This window comes from Cheilinus undulatus, linkage group 5, assembly GCF_018320785.1.
Source record: "Cheilinus undulatus linkage group 5, ASM1832078v1, whole genome shotgun sequence".
Lineage (NCBI taxonomy): Eukaryota > Metazoa > Chordata > Actinopteri > Labriformes > Labridae > Cheilinus > Cheilinus undulatus.
The window spans coordinates 2,769,290-2,784,475 of NC_054869.1; the positions used below are offsets into that span (position 1 = coordinate 2,769,290).

The following is a 15,186-nucleotide window of genomic DNA, read 5'->3' on the forward strand; positions in this document are numbered from 1 at the left end:
TCTCCCTCCTGACAGATGTCAGTCAGCACCATGGACAGCGCCACATTAACACACACGCCACAAACAACAACAATCTAATCTTCTACAACACAAATGCTAACTCATACACTGTACCCTACATTCATTACATGCCAAAATAATTAGATCGTCTTCAAATTCATCAATCTTCTGAATAATAATGAAGACTTCACAGCAGCAGAGTGGAGAATTACAATAAAACATGAGCTTACCTGTTTGTTTAACTCAATTAGCCTTCTGTTGCTTTCTTTCTTCACCTGACTGATGCCTTTGAGTGTGCACCTCCTGGGGTCCGACAGACGCATTGGTTTAATATGAAACTTGTCAAAGTTGAGCGTCTTTTTCACATTTCTTCCGTCCCTCTTGCTGTGCTAAACCAGAATACTCTTTTGATGTGCACAAAACTCCTGTTTCAGGTGTCACTCTTGGCATGACCACGTCCCGACTTTGTGTACAAGACAGGAAAGCACCAGAATGTGTTTCACTGCAGATGCACAACATTTAAGTTAATGAAATATTTTCTGAAATAAAGTTGTAAGTGAATGAAAAAAGCTGCATATTTTACTGATAAAATATGCAAAACTGTCTCAATATAGCATTAGAAAAATATATATTTTAAAGTTAAAAAAAGTTTCCTTTATTTAATTTTTTTGGCACAGCTGCAGAGAGCCACTTAGGATGGGCAATGGAGCCACATGTGGCTCTGGAGACGCAGGTTACCGACCCCTGTTCTAAGCTGAAACTCTTTTCTTTATCAGTCTTTATGTCCTGATTATGATGGTTGGTGTCTTCCGGTTTCAGGTCAGTGTGGATGTCTTCAAAGGTTTCCCTGATGAAGACAGCATCGTCAACTACACGCTGAACCAGGCCTACCAGGACAATGTGTCCGTGTTTGCCAGTGAGTCTTCTCTTGGTGTCGGAATGGCATTGTGTTTATTCAGCCCGGAGGAAAAAGACGTTTCTAGAAAGATCTGGCTCTTTATGCTAAAATGTTCACAAACTTACTACCTAATGATTATTTTAGCGCTCTCTACTCAAATATGTGTAAAGTTTTTAACAAAAGAGATAACTAATGTGTACCCTTCAAGGCAAAATGTATACAGCTGCAGGACACAAAAACCTTTAACTGTAGGAAAGAGGAAAGAAGTCTACACACAGTTCAGCTTTCAGTTGGTAATTACAACATTCAACATGATAGCAGACATGTCCTGTTACAGTGATAAAAATCAGGAATTCTTCTGGTTTGAAACTGCCAGAAATATTTAAGGTAATGTCGGAACTCTGCTGAAAACTACATCTAACAGAGGAGTAGTAATTTTTAACTGATATAGACATTTCAGTGCAAAAATGTCTGGCTACATCTGCCATTGCAATAATAATAATAATAATAATAGTAATAATAATAGTAATAATAATAGTTATAATGTTTTACACCAGTGGCTTCAAATGGGAGACAAACTAGTGCACAGTGAGGCATCACTAAGCTCCATTTCCTGTCTATGCATAAACACAGACAACTGAGTTTCCGAAAATCTTCACTCTGCAAAGAGTTTTACAAAAAGAAGTGTTTTCTATTCAGCAATAACTCCATTTGAATTTCTTTTATTTTAATTTGAGTTGCTCAACTTGAATAACTGAAATAAATATTTAAAATTCAATCCATAATTTGTATTTGTATTATTTAAACTGAATCTGAATACATTTGAAATTCATGTTATAAGTTTCAAACTGAATCAAAAGACGCTTTAAGTTGTTCTTTTTCCTCACTAAAAATTCACATCCTCACATTCAGTCCTCTATACAGATTCAGATAGTCTGATTCAAATTTAGATTTTTTGTGCACATGTCCAGCTGATAAGGAAGAGCAACTGAGTACAGAGTCACAGTATGGCATTTTGACCAATCAGGACCTTTGTTTGGGTTATGTGACTATGTCTTGCTTGCAATAATCATTTCGGCAGAATCCATCATGGAGGACATTGGGACAACAAGGTAATATCAACCGTCCATATGTTTTATGAAATAAGTTAAAGTAGGTCTGTTTTATTTGTATTTGAAATATTACTTATTAGTAAGATTATTTTCTTCTTTCAGTCATTATGAATAATGTTTTTACTGTTTTAATGTTAGGGAAAACTAACCTAATAGCTTGTAAAGATAGCTAGTCGTCACCTCATTGGAAGGCGATTGGAGGGTGGGACATGCCTTCCTGGCACTCCAGTGCTTTTCCTCATCAGCTGGATATGTACACAGAAAATCTGAGTCTGTATAGAGGACTGAATGTCAGGATGGAAATTTTAGTGAGGAAAAAATACAACGTTTGTTTTGATTAAGTTTGAAACACACTGTATTTCATATTCAGATTAAATAATACAAGTTAAAAAAACTAACCGATTCAATTTCAAATTTTTATTTCAGTTGTGTAGGTCGAGCAACTCAAATCCAAATAAAAGAAATTTAAATTTAGCTTCTGCTGACACACATTTCTGCTGATAAGTTTGTCTGCTGCCCTGTTTGTTACAGGAAGATTTGAATGACTGAAATGTTACCATGCGTAAATGGAGCAGCCCGAACAATGTGGACCTCTACAAAAATAACAGAGAAAAACCAGAGTCTTTTTCTGGGTGACTTGTTGAAAGGGCGGTATACATCAAAAAAAAAAAAAAAAAAAGAAGAAGAAAAAACTCTGAAGTGCCTTACAGCAGGGGTTCTCAACTGGTGGGTTGGGACCCAAAGGTGGGTCGGGGAGCTGCTTTTAGTGGGTCACGAAGATGATTCTGAAAAAAAGAAACTGTAGCAAACAGTCCATGATGTATGAAAAGCCTTAAACAAAATACATCCAAACGTCATATTTTACCCTATTTTTCATGATAGGGAGCTCATTTTTGTCATTTGCTTGAGATCCAAACCTGCTGTACTCCTTTTCTGAGGAAAACAAAACTGATTTTCTTATTTTGATGTTTTTGTTTCTCAGAATCTCTAGAAAACAACCAACGTTTACTCCAATCATGGGAAATGGAATTAAATACAATGTGTATAGGCCTATCATTTTAGGGTTTTTATAATGATGTGCTTTTCCTGTTCTGTCACATTTTCTTCCAAATAAAATACAAACTTTTAAAATAATGTTCGTTGTTAAATAAATTTGATCATTGTAAACTATCAGCAATTTGGTTCATGATTGCTTATTCAGGAGGTGGTGGTGGGTCCTGATGCCTGACCAGTTGAAAATTACTGCCTTACAAAACATTATGGAAACACTTGAAAAACTAAATAAATAAATAAATAAATAAAAGGAAAACTGGAGAGGGACCTGGATGCAGCCATGGACAGCAACTTCATACGGGTGTCATGTGAGTGCTGCCATATCTCATCTTCTCATAATTGAAGTCACTTGACCTGAACGTCTTCTTTGTTGTTTTCTTCGTGCATCGCTGTCATATTAATGGAAGCAGCTCAGCCACATAGGGAAATACATAAAACGTATTCATTAAAATCAATTTAATGTGATTGTTTGAACTTTTTATTATGAAAACGTGCATATTCCTTGTCTACTTTTATTACCTTACATAGCAGACCTGCCTCTGGCAACATGGTGTCGACCTACGGCCATGTCATTGCATATTATGTCTGTGCTTAGTGATACATTATAATATGGATTATTAATTGATTAATTACAATCAATTTAATGTATTCATTGTTCTTTTTAGTCTGAAATCTCACATATTCTTCGTCTACTTGTATTTCCTTGTGGTGGGCCGGCCTCCGCTAATATGGCGGCTACGCACATAGCGGCAACTTACAATGAAGAAAACATTCTGTTCAAGTGGCTTAAGGTATTAGAAGATGAGATACACACGCCCGACTCTGAAGTTGAGGTCCTCATCTGCATCCATGTTCTCCTGGAAAAATGGCTCATGCAGAACATGCTTAAACCAGCTTCAACTCTACAGTACCAGGAGGATATCCTGTTTAATCCTCCAGACCTCTTCACGCCTGACCTCTTCTTTTTTTTCTCTTCAGGTGTGATTTTCCAGACTAACAACGATGGCTCACTACCGCCTCACGTCCTTTACAAAATCAGACAAAACTCCAGCTTCACTGAGAAGACCAATGAGATCAGACGAGCCTACTGGCGTCCAGGACCCAACACCGGGGGCAAATTCTACTTTCTGTATGGTTTCGTTTGGATCCAAGGTAAATTACCAATGATGTCTGTGGACCATACAACTGTACTGAGAACCACCTTTTCAGGTGATGCAATTATACACACATGGACAAAATATTTGATACCCTTCAGTTTAGAAAGAAAAGCCCACAATGATTACTTGAAACCGACAAAAGTAATAATATATAAACATCTACTGAAAATTAACTTGTGAAAATCAGACATTGCTTTTGAACTGTGGTTCAACGTAATCATTTCAGAAAACAAACTAATGAAACTGTCCTTAACAAAAATGATAGTCCCCCTAGCAAAGATGTAAAATAATTTGACCATAGGGACATATTAAACCAAGGTGCGCCCTCACAGGCGTTTTTAAACTTGTAATCAGTCGTTCTGCCTATTTAAAGGGTGAGTCCCATCATCACTGTGCTGGTTGGTATCATGGTGTGAGTCCCATTAAACATGGACCTCAGAAAGCTAAGGAGACAGTTGTCCCGGGAGATTACCAGCATGTTAAAAGTAAAGGCTTTAAGACCTTCTCCAAGCAGCTTGATGTTCCTGTGACTACAGTTGACCAGATTATTCAGAAGTTTAACATCTGTGGGACTGTAGCCAACCTCCCTGGACTGAAATGGAAATTAAAGAGACAGATAATAGGAATGGTAACCAAAGAGATCAGAACAATATCCAAAGAGATTAGAGATCAACTCCAAGGTCAAGGTACACCAGGGTCAGAACACACCATCCATGATTACGTCAACGTAAGATGATTGAGGAAGACTCCACTGTTAAAATAAAGTCATAAAAAGGACAGACTGGAGGTTGCCAAAATGTATACTGACAAGCCATAAAGGTACTGGGAGGATATATTTTGGATATTCGAGACAAAATTGGAGCTTTTTGGACAGTCACATCAGCTCTATGTTCACAGACACAGAAATGAAGCATCCAAAGAGAAGAAGACTGTAGCTGTGAAACATGGAGGAAGGTCTGTTATTTTCTGGAGCTGCTTTGCTGCATCTGGCACAGGGGGTCTTAAATCTGTATACAATAAAATCTCAAGACTGTCAACCCATTCTGGAGCCAAATGTGGTGCACAGTGTCAGAAAGCTTTGTCTCAGTCACAAGTCATGGGTCCTCCAACAGGATAATGACTAAAACACGGAGCTACAAACAGCCAAGAACCGCTAAGAACCAAACACTGGACTAGGAGGCCATCTCTGATCTCTGATCTCTGAGCTCTGATCTAAATCCTAGTGAACAGCTGAAACATTTCGCCTGGAGAAAGCATCCTTCAAACTTGAGATAGCTGGAGCAGTCTGCTCATGAGGAGCGGGCCAAAATACCTGAGACAGGTGACACAAGTCTCACTGAGAGATACAGAATCACTCGATTGCACTGATTGCCTCAAAGGGTTGTCAACGAAACATTAAGTTAAGGGTACCATCATTTCAGTCTGGGACAGTTTCATTCAGTTTTGTTTTTTGTAATGATTCTGTTGAACCATAAATCAAAAGCAAATTCTGACTTTCAGTAGCGTAGTGTACATTCTTATTTATTATTACTGTTTTTAGTTTTAAGTGATTTCAGTGACTATTGTGAGTTTTTCCGTCTTTAATAGAAGGGCACCAACTATTTGATTTGATTTGATTTACAGCTTTCACACCAGCAGGACAAAGCAAACTGACCTGAGTTTGTCTATAACAGTCGGAAAGGTTAGTTATAAAAGCACTGTAAATCTCAAGGAAAACTAGGGCTGCAAGCAGCACTGAAGGGCCCTCGCACCGCGGCGCAGGTCGGGGCGTCACACAACCGCCAGTGTGTGGCATGAGTGGGGTGTATGCGAACCCCTGCAGTGTGCTGCTGCACTGTAGGGAGACCAGGGCGATCCTCCTCTGAGCGTCATTATGTTTAAAAAAATCAGAATGGTGCACTTTGTTTATGAGGTAGTACTGCCCCTCAACAGTAGGTGGCAGTATGTCAGAGGTGGATGCTAATATGTAAAGGATACAAGGGAAGGACTATTTATCATGTAAAATCATAAAGATATTGGAATTTTTATTTTGGATGTGCTAATGGCATCTTACAGTAGGGAGCGCAACAGCAAAACTGTGAAACTAACACTGAAATTTGTAGAGAGGCAGACACTGATCATATATGTAAAATTTGAAGGTAATCCAATGTTTCATGTGAAAGTTACATCCACTTCCTGTCAGATGGTGAAGGAGCAAAATGGCCGACATGGCAACTTGGATGTCTGATGTTGATATGTACAAGTGATGAAGGACGGAAGATTTGTCATGTAAAATTGAAAAAAGATTGGAAATGTTATTTTTGAAGTGTAATTGCATCTTACAGTAGGGGGTGCTACAGCTCAACCCTGAAATTAACATTGGAATTTGTAGAGAGGCAGACCCTGATCATACATGTGAAATTTGAAGGCAATCGGGTGTTTATTATGAGTTACACCAACTTCCTGTCAGACGGCTAAGGATCAAAATGGCCCGCATGGCTACTGGGGTGTTGCCTGCAGAGCACAAGCTGAGATGTCCATGTTGTCTATTTTCAGGAAGTACCAGTCTGGAGTCCAGGAGATAAGTCCCCTGGGAGGACTAATGGAGGTGCTAATGGCATCTGACAGTAGGGGGCGTTATAGCAAATCCATGAAATGAACACAGAAATTTGTAGAGAGGCAGACCCTGATCATCCATGTGAAATTTGAAGCCAATCGGGTGTTTGATTTGAGAGTTACATCCACTTCCTGTCAAATGGTGAAAGATCAAAATGGCCGCCATGGCCACTGGGTTGTCTCCTGCTGAGCACGACCTAAGATCTTCATGTTGTCTATTTTCAGGAAATACCAGTCTGGAGTCCAGGAGATAAGTCCCCTGGGAGGACTAATGGAGGTGCTAATGGCATCTGACAGTAGGGGGCGTTATAGCAAATCCATGAAATGAACATTGAAATTTGTAGAGAGGCAGACCCTGATCATCCATGTGAAATTTGAAGCCAATCGGGTGTTTCATTTGAGAGTTAAAGTCACTTCCTGTCAAATGGTGAAAGATCAAAATGGCCGCCATGGTCACTGGGGTGTCTGTTAATGACACATGTCAATTTAGGGACGGATACTGAAGACTTTATGTGAAAATGAGAGCATTAAATGTTCAACACACTAAGACAAATGCAGAAGTGAGCCATTTGCCTCACTTCCTGTTGGCAGAGCAGGGCGCCATGATGATCCGTTTTCATGTGGGCGTGTTCAGTGTGATCCTGATGTGTTGCCATAACATTCTGAAGACCATAGAATGATCTCCACCAAAGTTACATCAGTTTTCAGTGTCCAATTGTCCACAAAATTGCCTTCTTTGAAATTAGGGCAGAGCCTGTGGACTTCCTGTTGGGATTTTGGCATGGGTCCAAGAGGCTTTTTTGTAGGTGGGGTCATGATGCATGGTTTCCCTGAAGATCATCTGCCTAAGTTGTACAGTGTTCAGGGGCTGAATTTTGAAAGTGAGAAAAGTGAAAAAAGGGGCCAAATCAATTCTGTTTTGTCAGAAGGGGGCGGAGTTAATGATTTCTGTTGTTGGTGCGTGATTTGATAGAGGATCCATATGTGATTATCTGTGAGAAGTTTGGTGATGATTGGTGTAAGAACTGAAAAGTTATGGACAATAATTTTTGTTTTTACACCAATTTTTAGGAGAAAAATGGTAAAAAAAAAAAGTGCTCGTCAAACTTTGGCGGCTTATAACAGCCACGCTCCCTGGTGAAAACTCACCAAGAGCACAACTTTAGATCTCCATCTTGTTTAGTTTCAGGAGAAACCACATCTGGAGTCAGTCGGTTAAGTCCCCTAGGAGGAGTTCGTTTAAATGCGAGGACTAAATTGACTGAAAAAGGGACAAATTTGGTCACTTTTCCTTGATGATGTCACTACCTGTGCATTTTAGAGGATGGTCATAATGTAATTTTTTCTTCGTCTAGTCATGATACATATGGTACCAATTTTGACGCATGTCGCTCAAACCTGTGGGCGTGGCCCCTCAATAATAGCGAAAACCAAGTTTTGGGACCCCTGAGGGGCCAATTTTTAAGCGAGATGAATGGAACCACCAGAATATGAAATATGAGTTTTGGAGCATGTTAAGGTCCCCAAAAATGCAAAAGTGGTGAGAGACAAATAATAATAACGAATAATTCCTTGCATTTCAATAGGGTCCTCGCACCAGACGGTGCTCGGGCCCTAATAAGAACCATATGGATGCTATTTAAGGGAACTTAGATGAAGCCACTTGTTTTTTTAAGTATTAGAATTCTGGTGAAAACCCATTAGGAAGATGGTGGAGCATGCTCAGAAGGCCTAGTCTAGATTGGGTCTGACTGGGTCATGTTTATGTGAGAGTAAACCAGTCTTCAACTGTGATGTTGAGGTGTGTTAGTCCAGATACTAGCCATTTGATTTAGTTTGATTTTAAATGGACTAACTTGTTTACAGCATTTTAAAAGTCCAGATTAAGTCAGACGAACACATTAATTTACCTTTTTCATAGAAACAAACTTACTGTTTGAGCCAGAGAAGGACTCATTGTTTGTGTGCTGTCTGCAGGTAGCTCTATCCAGGGCCATAAATCAGCTTCCAGTCACAACTCCTCCGGGAGGCAGACTGCAGTGTCAAACTCATTGTTTAGTATTTGTTTGACTAAGAAAAGGATTTATTTTGGGGAAGCGCTTACCACTGTGAGCAGCTGTGAAGCTGCAGCAGCAGTACTTTCTCACTGCGGGTTATTTTTTATTCAGGACGCCCAGAGCAGGAAGCTGCTAATCACACAGAAAGATGATCTGCCAAGATTCATCGAAACAGACAGCACAGTGTCTGACGAAGCAATTTACAGCTCAGAGTAGACAGGAGGATGAAACTGACAATGTTGGTTTAACTACACAAGGTTTACGTCAGTGCAGGTTTTCTGATGGATTTTAGCTCCTATACCAATACCATGGAAGAAATACTATTTAGTGACAAAGTTTTAATCATTTCAGATTTCAGTTTCAGTAAGATAACCAGCTCCTCCTTCTGACTGGCTACTGTAAAAGTCATAAACTCCGCCTTCACAATAACAGATAGGACAGGGTTCAAATTAGCTTGCTAAAATATACGTCAACTGTATTTTTCACGTTCAAGTCAGAGTAGAAATTCTACATTTGCATGCAAAAGTAGACAATAAAGAATTCTGTTTTTGCATTGTATTCTTGCCATCATAAGCCCCAATTCTACGAAAGTTGAAATGTTGTCTAAAATGCATAAATAGAATACAGTGATCTGCAAATAATTTTCAGCCTATGTTCAATTTACAGCACCAAGAAAAGATAGTAAATGTTCAAATGGATAAACTTATTTTTTTCAATATACACACATACTGAATTTGATGCAGCACACACCAAAAAAGTTGGGACAGGAGCATGGTTACCTCTGTGTTTTATCACCTTTTCTTCTGACAACCCTGTGCTGATTGTTGACGGACTGAAAGTGAAACTCTTTCACATTCTTGCTTGTTGGACATCCCAAGTTTCTCAGCAGTGTGGGTTTTCGGGTGTTGTGTGTTTTGCGCTTCATTTTGTCTTGTTGTTTTAGAAGGAGACAGTTCTGGACTGCATGCAGGTCAGCCTGGGTCCTATCCTCTTTTACTATGAAGCCACACTGTTGTAACTTGTGCAGGATATGTCTTGGCATTGTCTCACTGAAATAAGCACAGACATCCCTGAAAAGATGTCACCTGGATGGAAGCACCAAAACCTATATGAACTGCTCAGTATTAATTCTGCCTTCACAGATGTGCAAGTGACCCATGCCATGGGCACTATAACATCCCCACACCATCATCATGGTTCCTTTCCTCTGTAGCCCCAATGACTCTACGGCCACTTTCTATAAAAACAATTTGAGATGTGGACCCTTCAGTTCACAGCGTGTTAGATATGGTTAATATGTGTTTTTGTCTTTGCATCTGTAGATGCAGTGACATACTGTTTTAACTGACAGTGGTTTGCTGAAATGTTCCTGAACCCACGTTGTAATATCCATTGCAAAGTGATGACGGTTTTGAGGGTTAATGCAGTGCTCTTTGAGGGTCAAAGGTCATGGTCAGTGAGTATTGGTTCTCAGCCTTACCACTGACTTGAGGAGATGGACTTCTCCAGTCTTTTCTAGCCCCTGTGCCAGCTTTTTTTAAAGCATACTGAAGGCATCAAATAAGAAATGTTTCTATATTGAGTTAAACAATAAAGTTTATCAGTTTGAACAATAAAAATCTTGTCTTTGTGCTGTATCCAGGTAAATATTGGTTGAAAACAATGAGTAAATTACTGTAATCAGTTTTTAATTACATTCCCCACACAGAAAAATGCTAAACTTGCTGACTTTATTTCTCTTTTCTTTCTCACCTTCTGCAGATATGATAGAGCGAGCCATCATCAACACGTTTGTAGGCCATGACGTGGTGGAGCCTGGTAACTACGTCCAGATGTTTCCCTATCCGTGTTACACCAGAGATGAGTAAGAAAAACTCTGAAGTCCTCTCTGTTTCTTTGGTCGGGTCATAATGCTCAGTAAATATTCAGTACAGTTGGGATGTGATGATACACTTCACTTAGGAAATGATATATGACAGCCAGGTCTGTGTTTCTTGGCTGATGGTGTTCTTAAGAGGCAGTAAAGTAAACCAGAAAAGTACAGCCGCTCATGTTTAGTTCCACATCCCACACTATCATAAACTACTCATCAGCCTCACAAGGCCTGACTGTATGGCTGCTATTTGATCAAAGAGACTCAAGTTAATCAGGGAGGACCCAAACGTAAAGGCACTAAAGCAAAAACAAATGTTTGATCAACAAAAAATTAAAAAAATACGACAAAAGTCCTAACAAAATCAAAATATACAAAACACCAAAAAAACAAAAACCCAAGCACACCAAAGATACACAGAAGAACACTGAAGACACAGCATAGAGAATGAAGATGGGCTGGGGATTCACAAACAAACTGACAGGGACACGAAGAAAACACAGAAATTAAATAGAGAGGGACTGAAAGACACAGGGAGACAGATGTGGCAAACGAGACACAGATGAGGAAAACTGGACACAGGTGAAGACAAACAAGACACAGGTGAGGAAAACAAGACACAGGTGGAGGCTAACAAGACACAGTTGAAGAAAAAAAGACACAGGTGAGGAAAACAAGACACAGGTGAGACAAACAAGAAGCAGGTGAAGGCAAACGAGACACAGGTGAGGAAAACGAGACACAGGTGAAGGCAAACAAGACACTGGTGAGGAAAACAAGACACAGGTGGAGGCAAACAAGATACAGGTGAGGAAAACAAGACACAGGTGAGGAAAAAGAGACACAGGTGAAGGCAAACGTGACACAGGTGAGGCAAACGAGACAGGTGGACGCAAACAAGACACAGGTGAGGAAAACGAGACACAGGTGAGGAAAAAGGACACAGGTGAAGGCAATGGGACACAGGTGAGGAAAACGAGACACAGGTGAAGGCAAACGAGACAGGTCAGGCAAACAAGGCACAGGTGAGGAAAACGAGACACAGGTGAGGCAAACAAGACACAGGTGAAGGCAAACAAGACAAAGGTGAGGCAAACAAGACACAGGTGAAGGCAAACGAGACACAGTTGAGGAAAAAAGACACAGGTGAAGGCAAACGAGACACAGGTGAGGAAAACAAGACACAGGTGAAGGCAAACAAGACACAGGTGAGGAAAAAAGACACAGGTGAAGGCAAACGAGACATAGGTGGAGGCAAACGAGACACAGGTGAGGAAAACTGGACACAGTTGAGACAAACGAGACACAGGGGAGGGCAAATGAGACACAGGTTAGGGCAAATGAGACACGTGAGGGAAAAAGAGACACAGGTGAGGCAAACGAGACACAGGTGAGGGCAAATGAGACACATGTGAGGGGAAAAGAGACAAAGGTGAGGCAAACGAGACACAGTTGAGGCAAATGGGACACGTTAGGGTGAATGAGACACAGGTGAGGGCAAATGAGACACATGTGAAGAGAAAAGAGACACAGGTGAGGCAAACGAGACACAGGTGAGGGCAAATGAGACACGTGAGGGGAAAAGAGACACAGGTGAGGCAAACGGGAAACGTTAGGGTGAATGAGACACAGGTGAAGGCAAATGAGACACAGGTGAGGGCAAACGAGACACAGGTGAGGGCAAACGAGACACAGGTGAGGGCAAAGTAGACACATGTGAAGGGAAAAGAGACACGTGAGGGCAAATGAGACACAGTTGAGGGCAAACGAGACACAGGTGAGGGCAAATGAGACACATGTGAGGGGAAAAGACAGGTGAGGGTGAATGAGACACAGGTGAGGACAAAAGAGACACAGCTTAGGGCAATCAAGACACAGGTGAGAGCGAATGGGACACAGGTAAGGACAAGTAAGACACAGGTGAGGGCAACAATACACAGGTGAGAGCTAATGAGACACAGGTAAGGACAAACGAGACACAGGTGAGGGTGAATGAGACACAGTGAGGGCAAACAGTATGATAATAACAGTATGATAATAGTCGTATTTATGTAAGGGTTAATGCCTGAGGAGGTGTCCAATTATCATGGATTAATGGATGACATGGAGGCCTGAACTATACATATATATATGTTATTGCCTATTATAATTCTGTAAAATTCAATGGATAGCTCTTTTTTTGACATGGAGGCTTTTACTTTGAAATGCTTACCTTTCCCAGTGGTCACACGACTTCCTTTTCCTCGAGAATTCCATTTAATGAAGAAACCAAAATAATGGAATTGAAACAAACAAAAATTGGAACCTGTTTTTTAAAATGTTATTCATTTTTCGCATCAAAAACGAAAAAATGGAAAGAAATGCTTGTTTTTTGTTGGGTTTTTTTCCATTTTGGTCCAAAACAGAATAGTTTCTCCCATTTTTTGAGTCTGGTTTCAACCACGAAATGGATTTTCCAGAAAATACATTGACTTAGGAGCCTCAGCTTCAGGTTATGACATATTCACCATGCAGTCTCTGGGTGAGATCCTAGCAAGGATACCACCCGGGCCTACTGTTCTACTGTAGGACACCTAGAGGGGGGTGATTGTGGGGGAGTGGCCTGTTGAATCAGATCTTGAGTTGTGCTTTTTACATTTTTCATACTTTTTATTCCTTTTTTGAATCATTTTTTTTAGAGGTATCATCACATCCCTTGCAGAGAGACTAAATGTTGTGATGTTTAAGATTTAAAACATGTTCATATCACTTTGGTTCCTCATATTTGAAGATGTGTTATGTATTATATCCTAAACATGAATGTTTGGTCTTTACCTGACCTCTCTTCTGTCGTTATTTTTCAGCTTTCTGTTTGTGATCGAGCACATGATGCCTCTGTGCATGGTGATCTCCTGGGTTTACTCAGTGGCCATGATGATTCAGCACATTGTGGCAGAGAAGGAGCACCGGCTCAAAGAGGTCAGACTCAGACATCATCTGGTTTTAAGAGGATAGGTCTTATGGTGACAGGATTTTCATAAAAAATGCCATGGTCAGATTCAAACCAACACTAAACATAGTGTACCTCAGCAGAGGTTCTTCACTGTGCTTCTATGACAGCTAAGCATTAGCAGCTCCATGAAGATATCACTGTGGGCCCATACATCACAGCCAAAGCAAATCCTCCCAATCGTTGTAGATTTAAAGGCATGAAAAGCACTTTCGGTACCTATATTTTTTATTTAAAAGGTGACTGCATCCTATTTTCCCTCATTTTCATGTTTTCTAAGCAGCCACTTTACTACTACAGGAGTGCATGTGTTTGTTTTCACCAAGCAGTTTGATTTAGTTTAGCACAGTCAGGCATGGTTTGGCATTACATTGATAATCTTCAGTCTAGTGTTTCCACAACTTAGGTGTGTTCAGATTTTCTTGTATAGAGAGGATTTATATTTTTTATTAGAGAACTGGATTATTTGGCTTAGTTCAGGGAGAATATCTGTCAGGGTCAGAGTATTTTCTGGCAGATCCATCTCCTGGTTGAAATCACACTGAAAAACGGGAGAAAGTCTAGTTATTCCTTTTTTTTTCTTTTTTGACCAAAAATTGAAAAATGACAAAAAACAAGCCGTTTTTCGTTGTTGTTTTTTTCCATTTAGGTCACAAAAACAGAAAAACGAATAACATTTTAAAAATGGGGTCCAATTTTTGTTAACGTTAACATGAACAGTCATCTGACAGAAGGCTTAGTTTTAGCAGACGCACAGTTTGAATAAACAGAATAATTCTTCCTTCTGCACCTTCTGCACACGTCACTGATGTGAAACGGAGCTGTCCACGCCCTGTAGGTGCTGATTGTCTCTCAGACACGTTAATATTTATCAGATATTAACATTCTGGTTTATCAGAAGCATTTCCTTTGGCTCTACAAAGAAATAATGGCTTCTTTTCTTTGGATTGTTATTTGAATCCTCTGACAATAGTTTATAGCAGTTAGAACGGGAGGGAAGTGAGTTTACTGCGACACTCACCTCTCAGGGTTAAGGCGAGCCTGGAAACAAGACGAACATCGGATATAGAAGATAAGACCGTCTTACAATACTGGTCTTAAACCTGGAGTCTGTTATTGTCAGTAAAGTGACGCTGCTGTGAATTAATTTGGAAAGTGTAAGGATTTTTTGACCGGAACTACTTGTGAAGTTTCGAACGGTGTCCATATATCAGAAGTTAATGGACACCAGTGGAATTTCCAAAGCTAATCAGAATCGAGTATTCACCAAGACCATTATATATACAGTGCTTAACAAATTTATCAAACCACCTGTCATATTTGTCTCAGAGACCATCCAGCATCATGAAGTGCTTTATTGCCGTCTCTTTCATTTTCAGGGAGCTCTCCATGTTTTACCATCTTGAACAGGAATGAGGGATTTCAAACTGAATTCACCCAAATTTAAGCTGG

The 15,186-nt window shown here is 40.1% G+C and overlaps 1 protein-coding gene across 3 annotated transcripts in view; it reads left to right on the forward strand.

The window, feature by feature from the left end:
• Positions 1-15,186, forward strand: part of abca2 (ATP-binding cassette, sub-family A (ABC1), member 2) — a 144,187-nt gene that overhangs the window by 77,181 nt on the left and 51,820 nt on the right. For all 3 annotated transcript variants that reach the window (XM_041786929.1, XM_041786930.1, XM_041786931.1), the window contains 4 exons: positions 820-916; positions 4,042-4,215; positions 10,634-10,736; positions 13,589-13,703. In XM_041786929.1, coding sequence (XP_041642863.1) covers positions 820-916; positions 4,042-4,215; positions 10,634-10,736; positions 13,589-13,703 — 489 coding nt within the window. The remainder of the gene's footprint in view (positions 1-819; positions 917-4,041; positions 4,216-10,633; positions 10,737-13,588; positions 13,704-15,186) is intronic.